The 16,686-nt window shown below is 46.7% G+C and overlaps 1 protein-coding gene across 6 annotated transcripts in view; it reads left to right on the forward strand.

Moving 5' to 3' along the window:
* The window catches only part of ATP6V0A1 (ATPase H+ transporting V0 subunit a1), a 68,337-nt gene that overhangs the window by 29,616 nt on the left and 22,035 nt on the right, over nt 1–16,686 (forward strand). For 2 of the 6 annotated variants that reach the window (XM_060255329.1, XM_060255330.1), the window contains exons 13-19: nt 1,845–1,935; nt 2,591–2,709; nt 4,238–4,451; nt 6,028–6,135; nt 7,412–7,486; nt 11,764–11,871; nt 13,107–13,124. In XM_060255329.1, coding sequence (XP_060111312.1) covers nt 1,845–1,935; nt 2,591–2,709; nt 4,238–4,451; nt 6,028–6,135; nt 7,412–7,486; nt 11,764–11,871; nt 13,107–13,124 — 733 coding nt within the window. The remainder of the gene's footprint in view (nt 1–1,844; nt 1,936–2,590; nt 2,710–4,237; nt 4,452–6,027; nt 6,136–7,411; nt 7,487–11,763; nt 11,872–13,106; nt 13,125–16,686) is intronic. The other 4 variants (XM_060255331.1, XM_060255333.1, XM_060255332.1 and 1 more) reach the window with 2 other exon arrangements.

Here is a 16,686-nt window from a genome sequence, read left to right on the forward strand (position 1 = left end):
TTAGCATAGGAGCCACATAAAGTAAACACCACATATTTGAGGCCACAAGACATGAATGTCAAGATGTTTGAGAGCCGGAAGAAAGGAAAATAGATGGGAGAGGGAGGAGGGAGGGAGAGGTGGAAAGAAAGCAACTTTGGAAAGAAAGCAACTTTAAATGCGTCGTCTAAGCCGCTGGCTTGGCTTGGGGAAGTGATTTAAAGAGGGAAACGCCTTCTCCAAGCCAGTCAACGGGATGTTGGGGACTTTGAGAGCCATACAATATGTGTGAAAGAGCCACACGTAGTTTGGCCATCCCTGTTCTAGTCCAGTGGGAGGCTGTGGAACCAGAGATGGGGATGAGTTTTGAGAAATGCCTCAGCACCTCAGACAAGGCTTGGCCAAAGGAGAGACAAAGAGAGACATAGATAGGGCTTAGCATGGAAATGAGAAGTTTAGCTATCCCGGGCTGAGCAAGGTAGGTAATCTTGATAGAACCAGGTAGTGTGGGGATTGAACAGGTAAATCCATGCTTCTGGCATTCATCTCTCAGGGCAGAGGCAGTAGGTCTAAGGACTGGATCTGATTCAACTTTAAAAGCAAATTCCATTCTCTCCAGGTCCAAGTAGCCTTGTCAGCTGGGTGTGTGTCTGAGAAGGCATCTGGCGACAACGGGACATTATAAAAGAGGTTGCTATCCAACTTAGTTGTTAATATTGGTGACACGTTTTGAGGTATATAATCTGACAACCAAAACAAGCTTTTACTCTTTGAAAATGGCAGTAAGCTTGTTTGCTGTTTTTTGTTACATTAAAGGCATCTGTGTGAGTCACCAGGGGAGTGGAGAGGAAGAATAATTTACCTCAAGAACCACAAGTTGCTCCCACCACCACCACCGCCCCGATTTACCTCAGCACAGTACATAAGTCTGCCCTAAGTCCATTCATGGGAAAGGGTGGAATAGAAATCAGCTAAATAAATTAAAATAAATAACCATCAGCGTACAGATAGCCAGTTTGCTGTAGTGGTTAAGAGTGCGTGCTCTTATCGGGAAAACTGGATTTGATTTCCCACTCCTTCTACACATGCAACTTCTGCTGTGACCATGGGTCAGTCATGGTTCTCTCAGAGTGCTCTCTCAAGAGCAGTTTGTGAAAAAGATCCGTCAGCCCCACCTACCTCACAGGGTGTCTGTTGTGGAGAGAGGAAGGGAACATAAGAACATAAGAGAAGCCATGTTGGATCAGGCCAATGGCCCATCCAGTCCAACACTCTGTGTCACACAGTGGCAAAATTTTTTTATACATATACACACACTGTGGCTAATAGCCACTGATAGACCTCTGCTCCATATTTTTATCTAAACCCCTCTTGAAGGTGGCCATGCTTGTGGCCAGCACCACCTCCTGTGGCAGTGAATTCCACATGTTAATCACCCTTTGGGTGAAGAAGCACTTCCTTTTATCCGTTCTAACCTGTCTGCTCAGCAATGTCATCGAATGCCCACGAGTTCTTGTATTGTGAGAAAGGGAGAAAAGTACTTCTTTCTCTACTTTCTCCATCCCATAGCTACACTGAATAATCCAGTCTCCTCCTCTTCCTATATAATTGATCACTTGTCATTGTACATTGCTTTTCTTCAGTAATTTGAGGGAGGGGAAGACCCTGCTTCACATCTCTGTAATGCAATACTGCTAGAATAACTTATTAACAACTGCTCCCCTTGTCCCTTTGCGCCGCTCCCTTAGCTGAGCCAAAGATGCTCTGGTAGTATTTTTAAGCATTTAGTTTGTTGTTGCTCTGGTTGGGCCCTTGTTATATTCTGCATACAACTTCTGTTTAATTTCCTGCTGTCTTCCGTGCAGAGACCAGCTTCTCCTGGAAGCACCAGTGCTTCAGCTGAATCCTGCCATTAAGGGAGTTTTCGGGGGACCATATCCCTTTGGCATCGACCCAGTAAGAACGCCTCTTTCTTCCTACCTCTGATTATCGTAGTTCTCACATGCAAGGAGAGCATTAAGAAATATGACACCCCCCCCCCCCCAAAATCAGGCTGAATTAGCACAGTCCAAACATCTGCTTTCCAGTTCTATACATTCATGGAGGAAGCATCCGTTTTCATCTGACAGATCAGTGACAGCGAGCTGATCATACACGCTGCTTCCGCTGAAAAGAGTTTAATAGATATTTTGGACTGTAGATTGCTCTTGGGCAGGAAAGTGAAAGGCTGGAATCTATGGGAAGGGGCAAGAAGCCCTTGAACTGCATTCTGAGGGAAAGGAGGTCGCAACTACCCCTTACCCGGCTACTGGAATTTTCATTGCCCCCCGCATGACTTTCACGTCACTTTTCCTAAGATGGTATCTGAGATCAGAAGGACTGTGTGGTTCTTCATTTCAGCTGTGCCGTTGTCAGTCTCAAAGAGGCACAGAGAAGTAAACGTTGTTGAAAAGGACCGTATGTGGTTATATTGTTGTAGTCTAAACAGGCAAGATAGTTCCACTGGCAATAGTGCCTGTGTGTGTGCTATATGGATTGGGTTTCGTTTCACTGTGCTGTGTTCACTCCCCCCCCCTTGCGCCATCTCATTTCTGTCTTCCCTTTGTGTCAGATCTGGAACATCGCCACCAACAAACTGACCTTCCTCAACTCCTTCAAGATGAAGATGTCTGTCATTCTAGGCATCATCCACATGCTCTTTGGCGTCTCGCTCAGTCTGCTGAACCACATGTGAGCTTGCTCTTCCATCAGAGGGATGAGGGTGGGCTTCCTTCTGGCTTGATCAGCATATATATATCTGAAATCTACGTAGTACCTTCTTGCCTCCATTCGTTCTCAGTCCTAGGTGTTTCAGACTTTTTCATACTGTAACAAAAATGCCTCCCAAATCTCAAAATTCTTCTTAGGAAAGAGGAACCATAGAAAGGAAAATAGGTCGCACAAAGCTGCCTGTTTAAAAGGGCTTGAGCATTTTCTGAAGGTGAGGCAGGAGGAACAGAGCAGTGGGTTTTCCCAAGTATTTCCAGGAAATCTTAAGACCTTGGAAGCTTCAGGGAGGGTATTATGATGAGAGAGCTACTTAGTGGAGTACAAACACCCCTGAAATTCCTCTTTCCCACTGCTGCTGACATTGCCTTGCAGTGTGGAGAGTGTTATGCTTAGTTCACATTAAGGAATGGTCATGTCACGCAGGCCTCCCATTCGCCAGTCTCAAGGGTGCCAGCTACTGGCTGTTCCCCCCGCCCCCTTAAGGTGGCCTGCCTGGCATCATCCAGAGCCCACGCCTTCTCCATTGCAGCTCCCACTTAGTAGCAGAAGCTTCCTGACAAGGTGTCTTTAGACATTTTAAGGAGGCGTTGCAAGGGGAGGGACAGTGGCTCAGTGGTAGAGCATCTGCTTGGTAAGCAGAAGGTTCCAGGTTCAATCCCTGGCATCTCCAACTAAAAAAAAAAAGGTCCAGGCAAATAGGCATGAAAAACCTCAGCTTGAGACACTGGAGAGCGGCTGCCAGTCTGAGTAGACAATACTGACTTTGATGGGCCAAGGGTCTGATTCAGTATAAGGCAGCTTCATATGTTCATATGTCTTTATTTGCCAGGACTTTCAGCATAAACTGAAGGTATCATTTTTTTAGGGGAAGGAGTTTTGTTTTATTTTATTGGTTTTAAATTGTGATGTTCTCAATTATGATTTGTAAGCCCCTTTTAACTGCGAGGAACAGTGGGCTATAAATGAATGCATTCCACATGAAAGAAGTGCATGCTCGAGATGCACAGTGGTTGGTCTGCAGATGAGTCAGTGTTCAAAAGAAGTCGTGATGGGGGAGAAGTCTGAAAGTTGCAAATCTAGAAGGAAAGAGTCAAGAACATAAGAAGAGCCCTGCTGGATCAGAGCAGTAGTCCACCTAGTCCAGCATCCCGTCTCACACAGGGGCCAACCAGTTCCTCTGGAGGGCCAACTACAGGGCAGAGAGGCCGAGGCCTTCCGCTGATGTTGCCTTCTGGCTCTGGGATTCAGAGGTTGACTGCCTCTGAACATGGAGCTTCCTCTCAGTCACCATGGCTAGTAGACATTGATAGACTTGCCCTCCATTCATTTATCTTACCCCTTTTAAAGCAGTCCGTTGCTTTGGCCAGCACTACATCCTCTGGCAGCAAATTCCACATTTTAATCACTAACGCTGATGGTTTCATCAGTAGCCGAACGAAAGAACTGTCCTACAATTCAGGTCTTTCTGATATGTCTTTTCCCCATACAGCTATTTTAACAAGCCTCTGAACATCTTCCTTGGGTTTATCCCCGAAATGATCTTTATGTGCTCGCTCTTTGGCTATTTGGTCATCCTTATCTTCTACAAGTGGCTGGCTTTCGATGCAAACACCTCCAAGGAAGCACCGAGTCTCCTCATCCACTTCATCAACATGTTCCTCTTCTCCTACGACCCCAACGGCACAGCGCTATATCGCGGTCAAGTAAGTGGTCTAGCGAAGGCTTCATATTACTTGCGTTGGTTTTAAGGCGAATGAAGGCTGGGGGCGGGAGCAGGAATCTTAAGGATCTGCGTCGATGCCTCTACCTAAACTGGGACCCCAGGCCTTTGGGAACTCACTAAGCTGCAAGCACGTGGCACAAATTCATGACATCACCATCACATGACAGGAAGAAGAGAAGCCAGAGTCTCTGAAAGCTGTCTGTGCTGGATAGAGATTGCCTCCACTGTAAGAATGTATGCTGTTTTCTCTAAACAAGATCTGTTCTTCGGTGTGTTTCATAATGCTGCCTTTAATGAGAGTTTCTACTGATTTTCCTGGAACTGATGCTACCCATTCCATCTGGCCAGTAATTCCCTTTTTAAAAATCATAGTGATTTCTGCCACTTCCCAGGCCAATTTCGTGACAAGCTTTTGCGCCCTCAGGTATATGTTGGGTTACCAGATGTCCTTTTTTTAGAGGACGTCCTCTTTTTTAGTGCCTGTTCTCTTTTGGGCTCTTTTTAAAAATGGATGAAGATGTCCTCTTTTCGGGTTGTAAAGTTAGGAATATTCCTAGTTAGTAGCAATTATCACAGCTGAAATAGTAGGGATATTTAAAATGAGATTTGTTGTAGTGCTCACTTGTTTGAAGTAGTCAGTTGGGAAATATGTCCTCTTTTTTGCTTTTCAAAATATTGTCATCTAGGCCTGGAGACTTACTAGTTTTCAGTTCGCCTAGCTGTCCTGGAACTTCATATCTCATTATCTCAGTTTGACAGGATTATTCAGACACCGCTTCCCCAAAGAGTGACTCCAGAATGGGTGTGTGCTCCACATTTTCCACAATGAAAATGAATGTAAATTGTTCACATTTATTTGCTTCTCCTGCTGTTCCCGTTGGAGTGCATGCAGAAAGACCTTAAGTGTGGGGCCACCGCTTTTTCTGCCCATGTGCAGTAACAAAAGAGGCAGCTGGATAGGGGGTTGATTCTTCTGGGGGGGATTCTGCCATCTACCCACAGGTCCCAATCCATAATTTGCAGGCCTCTGCTCTGAAGGTTCCAAAGGCAGAGGATGATGCTGGTGCGCTATCCTTTGGTACAGTGCCTTTATCCTTTGGTACAGAGAGCCAGTTCGGTGTAGTGGTTAAGTGTGCGGACTCTTATTTGGGAGAACCAGGTTTGATTCCCCACTCCTCCACTTGCAGCTGCTGGAATGACCTTGGGTCAGCCATAGCTCTTGCAGGAGTTGCCCTTGAAAGGGCAGCTGGCGTGAGAGCCCTCTCAGCCCTGCCTACCTCACAGGGTGTCTGTTGTGGGGGAGGAAGATAAAAGGAGATTGTGAGCCACTCTGAGACTCTGAAATTAGGAGTGGAGGGCAAGATATAAATCCAATATCATCATCTTCTTCTTAACATTTTGAGAGCACAGAGCTTGAATTTCCCCAAACAAGCAGGGGAACGAAATCAACATATGCAAAATATTTTTCTGAAGGGGAAGCAAGCAATGGGTTAGATCCCACTAATAATCCCATCGCTGGATGTATCCTATCTTCTTTTTTCCCTTTTCTCCCACAGAAAGGTCTCCAGTGCTTCCTGGTCGTGGTGGCCATGCTGTGTGTGCCGTGGATGCTGGTTGCCAAACCCCTGGTCCTCCGCCATCAGTACCTGTGGAGAAAACACCTGGTAAGTGAATCCGGATTTCTTTTTCCTGCCCTTTTAATGGTTTCTGAACCAAGGGGCTCCACAGGGATTTTGGCACAGAAGTTGTGCATCTAGAGAACCCCTCGTCCTGAGCAAGTTTTGTAAGCTGCCTTGGTGATGTTATAATGTTGGAACGGTGGGATTAAAAATATGTAATGGGGCTTAACTCCAGGTAAACATGTTGAGACAGTGAGACCTTTTTTCCAAGTTGATGCTTGAGGAATTGCAACCTAAATCCTACTTGCAGTTGGAGGCACAGAAGTGCTTCACTGAGTTGAGCTTTTGACCCGTGACTGTGGTCATCTGGATCCGTCTCCCGAGATCTTGAACCAGATGTGTGTGTTTGTCACACAGTGGTCAGGTTTGAAAGAGCTGCTTTTAGACAAGCCTGGGCTTTTGGCACTCTCCTCTCTGTCCCTTCCCCTTCTCTCTTGAACGGCAGACTCCTATATCAGAATTTTTTTTTAAAAAAAATCCCTCTTTGTCTCAATAGAAAAGACCAAGAGTCCAGTAGGTATTTGAAGATGAGACCAGTGACTGACGAAAGATGCTCCCCTGTCACAAATTCTGTTAGTCTTTAAGGTGCTACTAGACTCTTGCTCTATTCTACTGCTAGAGATGGACCTGTCTTGATCTATCTCTGTTTCAGGAGAACATAAGAACATAAGAGAAGCCATGTTGGATCAGGCCAATGGCCCATCCAGCCCAACACTCTGTGTCACACAGTGGCCAAAAAAAGACTTCCTGGGTAGCCTTGGGCTCTGTATTCTCATGAACCAAAATCCCAAAGTCCATTTAGGCGCGTGGAACTTGGGTGCTCTGTATACCCAAATCAAAATAGCATTGTCCAAAGTTTGTTAAGACAATCAGCTGGGAACCATCTTCAGTGTGAGCTCATCCTGAATGCTTCCTTGCAGTCAAGGCCGCCTTTGGCTGCAATGAAACTAACCCGCTAAAGTGATTCTTGCAGAGACTCGCTTTGGGCTTGTGACTGCGATGGCCTCGTGGCACTCTATTCCCAAAGCATATCAGCCCGCATCTCTTTGCTTTTCTCCTTGCTCCCCTCCTGCCTATAATGCGTGTCTGTTAAGATGCAACCGTCCTTCAAAGTGCAGCTGGTTAAAGACACTCCCTCTTCCTTCTCTGACCATCTCATCCTCCCATGACCCCTTCCATCCGCCTCTCTTCTTTTTCTTTTTGTTTTATCTTCTGCTTTCTCCTCCTCCTCCTCCTTTTTTCTCCTTCCATTCACTATCAGGAAGGGCAGCCCGAGGAACCCCCTGTCAGCCCAGCCCAGAGCCCGCAGGCACTAGAAGCAGCAGCGGCTGCAACAGTGAGTGGATTAAAAAGTTGCCAAGCGATGCACATGGCGAGGAATGGGGGGGGGAGGTGCCTGGAGGGGGCACTCGGAAAGTATCTGTCCCCACGAGGAGGATCGGCACAGCAGCCCTTTCCTCTGAAAGATACATTCCAATAATCTCACATGCTCCAAATCCTATGCTTGGATGCACAGACAAGACGATGCAACCGCATAATACAGCTGATTTCACGCTGCCTGCCCTTGTTTCGAGGCTCATCTCTATGCTTGAAGGATCTCTGTGTTGCAGAGGATTCTGGGACATGTTCTAGACTTTAGCGTGCGTTTGCTTGCCTGGAGGATCGGCCGGGTTTGTCGGGCCTTAACCATCGTCCCTCTCACGCCCTGAGAGAAATGCAACGTTCCCCTGTTAGCTGTGTATCTCCAGGGAAGGTCTGTAATATCAGCTGAGGCTGACTTGCCGTAAAATCCCTGCTAAGCCTCTGAGGAACCTTCAGCTTCCTTGGAACAAGGTTTGCTGGCGTAGCATAAACAGATCCTTCAGTGTCAAAAGGCCCCTTCTTTCCAAATGCAAGGCCTTTAGTTTCTGTCTATTTGCCTGTGTCTGTGTAGTCAGTTCTCTTTGTGTGCGGATGTGTTTCAATGCCTTACCTAGGCTTTAAATTTCCAGGCTATACATACTCCAGTAGTGCTGATCCTTCCGAGGTCATATGTTTGGCCTTCCCCAATTTTGTGCTATCCGCTCTTTTAGCACATTTTGTGGCGCTGAGTTGATAATTCAGCTCTCCATATCAGGGTGGGTCTGTCAAGCATATGCAGTCATCTTCTGTGCCATTATCAAGGGTGTGACTAACGGATGTTTGCTGGAAGGTGAAATGGCTCTCTGTTGCTTGTGTGTTCTCTGTGCTCTTAAAAGCCAGTTTGGTGTAGCAGGTTTTTTTCATTTCTTTCAAACAGAGAGCCAGTTTGGCGTAGCAGTCAAGTGTGCAGGCTCTTACCTGGGGAAACGGGGTTTGATTCCCCACTCCTCCACTTGCAGCTGCTGGAATGGCCTTGGGTCAGCCATAGCTATCGTAGGAGTTGTCCTTGAAAGGGCAGCTGCTGTAAGAGCCCTCTCAGCCCCACCCACCTCACAGGGTGTCTGTTGTGGGGGGAGAAGATATAGGAGATTGTAAGTCGCTCTGAGTCTCTGATTCAGAGAGAAGGGCGGCGTATAAATCTGCAGTCTTCTTCTTTAAAGCCACATACCTGTTTGTTGTTGCACTGTTACTTTCTTTGGAACAAATAATTCAGTTCATCATTGCAAAAATCTGGCATGGTGGTATTGAGCAGCTGACCCTTCCCAGTTGCCTGGCACAGGGTGGTGCATTCCATATGCTCAGCAGGGTGTTTGGTCTGCTGTACAAAATCCAGTCTTTTTACCCTTAAAGAGATGGGCATGAGAGTGGCTTAGACACATTGGGCAAAAATCCCATGTAACCTGGCATTTAGTTTCCAGCAGCCAGTCATTCAGATGCTTTTGGGAGGGGGAGTGGCAACCAATACTCTGAGCCGTGGAGCCTTGTGAGCAATCCTGCTTTGTGAGCTACTGGCATTAAAGCTGTGAGCAAGCAGTTTGGCTGCTGCATGAATTAGTTTGCTCTGAGGCCATCCTTCCTGTGCTAAGACCCAAATGTGTGAACCTATGCTGCCTATGATGTATTCTGTTTTATTGCCTCTTGGTATACTGGTTTTATTGTATTGTTTTTGGTTTTTAATTGTTATTTAATTTATGTTGTGATCCGCCCTGAGTCCGTCTACGGGAAAGCGGAATATAAGCCTGCAAAAATAAAATAAAAAATAAAATTTAAAGAATGGAGGCTAAAAAACTGTGAGCTAGCTCACACTAACTCAGCTTAGAGGGAACTCTGGTCGCAACCAGGGCTGGAAGGGCCTTTCCCCCGTCTGTTCTATGTATCTGGTACTGAGAGGTGATGTTTTGCGTAACTGGCAAAAGCACACAAGTTACAGTTGGTAGCACATCGTGGGCTACCAGTGGTGTGGAGAAATGGTATCCTATGTAGGGAATCTGCAGTTTGTTTATTTAGCTTCTACCCCACAAGCATGCTCTGGGTGGGTTACATTGATATACAAACAACACAATAACCAGTTAAAATGTAATAAATAATTTAGACATAATTTCAGTTTATCCAATTAGATCACTGTCAATGACGTCAAAATTCATCTGCTCCTGGGACGCCTTATATGTATACAGGTAGATGCAGGGCTTTTTTGTGGGGAAGAGCCCAGCAGGAACTCATTTGCATATTAGGCCACACCCCCTGATGTCACCATTGTTTTGCACAGGGCTTTTTTGCAGGAAAAACACAGCAAGAACTCATTTGCATATTAGGCCACACGCCCTGACAACATGCCCGCCGGAACTGCGTTCCTGTGCATTCCTGCACAAAAAAAGCCCTTGGTAGATATAATTAGGTTGAGGAGGGTTGGGCAGATGAGGCAATGCAAGATGAAAGCAATACAGAAAGAACAGCACAGAACAGGGGCAGACTGATAAGAATTTGGGGTTCCCACCACCTCAACCATAGGCCTGGTGGAACATCTCCACTTTATAGACCCTGTGGAACTGCATCAAAACCTGTGGGGCCCAGATCTCTCTTGGGAGAGTGTTCCACCAGGCTGGTGCCAGAGCTGAGAAAGCTCTGACTCTGGGTGCGGCTAGGCAGACTTCCTTCAGGGTGGTGGGCATTTAGTTGAGAGCCAGTTTAGTGTAGTGGTTAAGTGCATGGACTTTAATCTCGGAGAGCCGGGTTTGATTCCCCACTGCTCCACTTGCAGCTGCTGGAATGGCCTTGGGTCAGCCATAGCTCTCGCAGGAGTTGTCCTTGAACGGGCAGCTGCTGTAAGAGCTCTCTTAGCTCCACCTACCTCACAGGGTGTCTGTTGTGGCGTTGGGGGGAGGTAAAAGAGATTGTGACCGCTCTGAGACTGAGATTCAGAGTATAGGGCAGGATATAAATCCAGTATCATCATCATAATCATCATATCACATTATGTATGAAATTCAGCTATCCTTGGAGTAGGAATATGGCTTTTTTTTTGCATCTGTCATTTAATTTTCTCTTAAAAGCACAAGACTTGCGTAGCCCTGCCTACGTACTGTAGATTTGATCTAAAACAGTATGCCATTGTGTCTCAGATATCCTACTTCTTCAAACAATCTAGCTGCCTACACCTAGCTTTCTAGTAATTGCAGGGAGGGCTGCAGATGCTGTGGACCATCAAGTCCCAAATAGCTGACCAAAAAAGGAGCCGCTTTGTCAAGACCTCCCCTGTAAGGACATGTCTGACCTTTGCCCCCTGTTCTGTTGGGGGTTAATTGGTGCCAACCGCACCCAAGGGAGGGTGCCTTATACTTTGCTTTTGCTTCTTCCTTTTGCCAACAGGTATATGCCAGCAGTTGTCTTTAAAAGGCTGTGTGCCTGGTGATTGCTGGAAGGCGTCTGTCATCCCAACGCTTTTCTGCTGTTCAGAACTTGGCAGAGCAAGCACAGTGCAGGACTTTATTTGGAAGCCACCCAAGGTGCACTGTGGAGATCAAACACTTGGAGCGTAGGTTCTTAAGAGATCTCCCTGCTGTCTCTTGACCTACGTGAACACTGAGAGAAAGGGAGCGAGATACGCCATGACCGAGGCCAGCTCGCAGCACTTTAGCACAGGGGTGGCCAAACTTGCTTAACCTAAGAGCCACATAGAATAAACGTCAGATGTTTGAGAGCCAGAGGACGTGAACGTCAAATGTTTGAGAGCAGGAAGAAGGCAGGCAGAAAAATGGATGGGAGGAGGGAGGAAGAGAGAGGCAGAAAGACAGCAACTTTAACTTTAAATGCCTTCTCCAAGCCAGCTGATGGGGAGGCTTCAAGAGCCGCACAATATGTGTAAAAGAGCCACATGTGGCTCCTGAGCCGCAGTTTGGCCACCCCTGCTTTAGCATTTGACATGGAAAATGTGAATGGCGCTGCTTCTGTAAATGCGTTCCACAGTGCTCAGCCTGCCGGGAAGTTCTCCTGGGCAAGCCCCACTGAAATGTAGATTGCTGCACCTGTCTGTCTTTTCTACTGTGTTGCCCTTAACGGCACCTGTGGACCTTCAGCGGAGGTTACCGCCTCCCAGGAAGGCTGTTTTTTGACCAGTGACCCTGCATGCCTACTTTATACTAAAGTGTGGACCATTTTGTGTGTCTCCTCTTGTTCTCTCCTGCCCCCCCTGCATCCCTGGCTGCCTGTTTTTAGGGGACTATGAATTTTGGTGGGATCCGTGTAGGCAATGGGCCGACCGAAGAGGATGCTGAGATTATCCAGCACGACCAGCTCTCCACCCATTCGGAGGAGGCGGAGGAGGTAAGCGTTTCCCTCTTTTTGGTATCGTGGAGTTGCCCATGGAAATGAAGTCTAGAAGAGGCGTGTCCTTGCAAGTCCTCCTTTCCGTATAGAACCAGCCCCTTTTCACCTTGGCAGTTACGAACAGATAATAACTTTGTCCATACAGTAGAACAAAGTAGGAGTCAAGCTCACCTTTAAGACCATCAAAATTGTATTCAGAACGTAAGCTTTCGTGTGCTCCAAGCACACGAAAGCTTATGTTCTGAATAAAACTTGGTTGGTCTTAAAGGTGCTCTTGACTCCTACTTTGTTCTACTGCTTCAGACCAGCATGGCTGCCCACTTGGATCTTTGTCCAAACAAGTAGGAAGTCATGTGGGAAGTGACCAACCTCCAAGGGTAGTAACTTTAAATTTTAGGACGGACAAGCCCGAGTGTGCATATAACCGTCTGGGCTTACCTTATGCTGGGTCAGTGCACGGCTTACTTTCACTGTCCAAAACCAAAGGGCTTCTGTCAGTTTTCAAGTGGTAATTTCTAGGGATCGAACCTGGAATCTTATGCATCCAAAGCAGATGCTCTACCATTGTTCTATGACCCCTGTTGTAATAAAAAATAATTTTATACTGTATCTCCAGCTGCTCAAATAACTTTACGATCAGTAATCCTTACGATAGGGGAGGGACAGTGGCTCAGTGGTAGAGCATCTGCTTGGTAAGCGGAAGGTCCCAGGTTCAGTCCCCGGCATCTCCAACTAAAAAAGGGTCCAGGTGTGAAAAACCTCAGCTTGAGACCCTGGAGAGTCGCTGCCGGTCTGAGTAGGAAATACTGACTTTAATGGGCTGAGGGTGAGATTCAGTATAGGGCAGCTTCATATGTTCATAGCCCTTTAAAACAGGCTAACATTGCCCCTAATGGGAGAGATCTCACCCTCCTTGAAGACCGCCAATTCCTGACGGGGAAAATGGAGCTGAAAAATTTCACTGCTCACCCTCCTTATTCACTAGGATGCACCCAGTCTTTTATGCCACAGTGGGGGCAGTAACTCATCCCAGTTACAGACATTTATAGAAACAGAAGGTTGCGCTGGACCGTCTGTTTATGTCCCGTGCATTGTGTTAGGGGAGAAGAGAACTCGTTTCCGGCCCAAGAGTCGCAAAATGCACAGCTGTGTCGATCAACTAAATGTGGTGCTCTTAAGTGTTTCCAAATGGCGCACGACCAAACTGAATATTCCCCCCTTATGTTTTCAAGCCTGCCGTGGAAGAGGTGGTAAGCCCGCAGCCAGTTTCTCTGCCTGTATTTGTCCAGACCGTTTCTCCCATTTGTATAAGTCATTTCATACACGCTTGTGATTTATGTTTCAAGTGCCTCCGCCCTTCCCCAGCCCCCTGGGAACAGCATCTCCATTTCGTAATGATTCCTTTTGCTTCACGCAACTGGAGGGTGTCATTAATCACCTCCCTAGGAGAACAAAAATAAGCTTTGTCACTGTTTTATTTTTTTCACCTGTGTCTGTCTGATCTGCAGTAATACGGTTAAGCGGCTTCTCTGCATTATCTTCTCTGGGGTGTGACCCTGCGCATGATTCTTTTTCCTTCTCTTTTCACAGCCAGCCGCTCACGGGGGTTGCCTAGAAGAACCTCACGGCGGCCCACGTTCCTTTGGACAGAATTTAGAAATATTTTTTGCAATCACTGAACAGGTTTTCTCAGCTCAGAGCAAGGATGACAGGCGTGAGGGAGGAAAAGCAGCATGATAGAGGTTTATTAAATTATGCGTGGGATAGAGCAAGGGTGACCAAACTGTGGCTCGGGAGCTTTATGAGGCTCTTTCACACATACTCTGTGGCTCTTGGAAGCCCCCACCGACCCCGTTGGCCAGCTTAGAGAAGGCATTCGTCTCTTTAAATCACTTTTCCAAGCCAAGCCAGCCAGAGTATTGGTGAATGCATTTAAAGTTAAAAGTTGCTTTCTTTCCACCTCTCCCTTCCTCCTCCATCTATTTCCTTCCTTCCTTCCTTCCTTCCTTCCTTCCTTCCTTCCTTCCTTCCTTCCTTCCTTCCTTCCTTCCTTCCTTCCTTCCTTCCTTCCTTCCTTCCTTCCTTCCTTCCTTCCTTCCTTCCTTCCTTCCTTCCTTCCCTCCCTCCCTCCCTCCCTCCCTCCCTCCCTCCCTCCCTCCCTCCCTCCCTCCCTCCCTCCCTCCCTCCCTTCCTTCCTTCCTTCCTTCCTTCCTTCCTTCCTTCCTTCCTTCCTTCCTTCCTTCCTTCCTTCCTTCCTTCCTTCCTTCCTTCCTTCCTCCCTCCCTCCCTCCCTCCCTCCCTTCCTTCCTTCCTTCCTTCCTTCCTTCCTTCCTTCCTTCCTTCCTTCCTTCCTTCCTTCCTTCCTTCCTTCCTTCCTTCCTCTGACATTTATTCTGTTTAGCTCTTACATTAAGCAAGTTTGGCCACCCCGGAATAGAGTTTAGTTTAGTTGATTTTTTAGCCCTCCCTCCCTCCCTTGCAAGCAGGGTCAGGGCAGGTAACAACAATAACAATAAAGCGCTTAAAGCAATAAATGTAGATTAACAATTAAAACAATGTCAGATGACAGGTGAAACAGTAAAACAAGTTAATGCGACCTGAGGGAGTTTTGTATCAAGTACAACAGTTGAATGTTGAAGCAATATCAGAACAAAACAAACAGGCAAGGAAGAGGGAACACGGGGAGGCCAGACTAGATGGTTACCTCTGCTTCAGCTATAGATCTGCTGGAGCAGCTCCATTTTACAGGCCCTGTGGAATTAATTGAGGCCAGCTTGGTGTAGAAGAAGATGATGATATTGGATTTATATCCCACCCTATACTCTGAATCTCAGTCTCAGAGCGGTCACAATCTCCTTTACCTCCCCACCCTCCCCACAACAGACACCCTGTGAGATGGGTGAGGCTGAGAGAGCTTTTGCAGCAGCTACCCTTTTTTGGCTGACCCAAGGCCATTCCAGGAGGTGCAGGTGGGAGAGTGTGGAATCAAACCCGGTTCCCCCAGTTAAGAGTCCGCACGCTTAACCACTACACCAAACTGGCTCTCTGTAGTAGTTGAGAGTGCAGCTGCTCTTCCACATGCAGCTGCTGGGTGACCCTCAGGCTGATTCCGCATTAGCCTTTGCTCCGGCGCTTCTCCTGGGGCAGATGTTGGTTTCTGCATATCTTGACTTGGGGTAGCAGTTTGACCCGCCTCCAAAGCGGTGTCGCCCCGAGTTTAGGAGATCGGCAAAATGCGAGAAGTTTATTTTTGATGCGGTTCCAGGGCTCGAAATTTATGTGCAGAATTCACGCCAGTGCGCTGTCAAACTTCTCGCATCAGTAGAACACACCCACATAACTCCACGCCCATGATTCCACCCAGTTATTTCGTCATACTTCCTTAATTTTACTCCCTTTGAAAATTATCCAATATTTTCCTGAAATAGAGTAATTTTTTTAAACAACTCACGTTTCGCGTTACAACGCGAAAAATATATAATGACGTAACGCGATTTTCTTTTACTGAATACATCCCTTGCTTCTACCCGCCCCCATTCTTTATGGTATTCCACGTGATTTTGATAATGTATCATTGCATTGTGATTACTTTCTCCCCCCCCCCGATAAAAATCACTTCTATTATTTACAATGCAACTAAACAAATAGCGATGTTACACGAACTACTTTAAAGATGTGTGATTGCCACCTTTATCGATCCCCCCCCCCATATGGCCTCAAAGGGGAATGGGAATTTGATTATGTTTATAGGTTTATATTTTTGATAGGTTGGGAAAACTTTCTCCCTTAACCCCTCTGCATAAATCTTCTCCCTACCCCACTTTCATCCTTCTGTTTGTAATTTGTTATAGCTTTTAATGGAAAACTGTGTGCTTAACATTCAGCGTGTATGGATAAAAATGGTGGATCACCAACTCAGATTTCCTGGGGTTGGATAACCTGCCAATGGCAAGGCGAAAGGAAAAAACGTGACTTTGCCAGTATTATGCCTCTGGCATTATGCTGTAACGTAAACAAAGACGATTGCATTGTAACGCAAACATACATGCGTGTTAAAAAGAAAAGAAAAGGGAAACGTTTGATGGAGGCGGAAATTGCTACGATTGTGGGGGAAACTCCGGGAGCAGCAGTAATGCGGAATCAGAACACACGGAACAGATTGGGAATTGAATCCGGGAGAAATCCTCTAGTGCGGAATCGGGAAGTCACACCCGCATGGAACAACCTCGGAGCGAAAGGGAGGCAAACGCCAAATGCGGAATCAGCCTCAGTCTGTCAAAAGTTCTCTCAGAGCTGTTCTCTCGAGCAGTTCTCTCAGAGTTCTCTCAGCCCCAACTACTTCACAAGGTATCTGTTGAGGGGAGGGGAAGGCGACTGTAAGCCACTCCGAGACTCCAAGTGAAGGGTAGGGTATAAATCCAATCTCTTCATCTAATTTAAGTCCTGCAGAGCCCGGATATCATTTGAGAGAGCGTCTCACCAGGCTGGTGCCAGAGCCAAAAAGGCTCTGTGTGAGGCTAAGTGGATATCTTTGGGACCGGGGATCACCAGAAGATTTTTGATTGGTTAAGTGAAAGTGGATAGAGAGGGCTTTTCTCTCCCTTTCCCATAATGCTAGAACTTAAAGGAACTTAATGATGTTGAGGGTAGACCCAAGTGGGCAGCCGTGTTGGTCTGAAGCAGTAGAACAAAGTAGGAGTCAAGTATCACCTTTAAGACCAACAAAGTTTTATTCAGAATTCAAGCTTTCGTGTGTGCATGCAGACAAGGAATCAGGTACAGTGAGCAGAGCTGGTAGGCAGTGGTTTAGAA

The sequence above is a fragment of the Heteronotia binoei genome, chromosome 15, assembly GCF_032191835.1.
Source record: "Heteronotia binoei isolate CCM8104 ecotype False Entrance Well chromosome 15, APGP_CSIRO_Hbin_v1, whole genome shotgun sequence".
In the NCBI taxonomy this organism is placed as follows: Eukaryota; Metazoa; Chordata; class Lepidosauria; order Squamata; family Gekkonidae; genus Heteronotia; species Heteronotia binoei.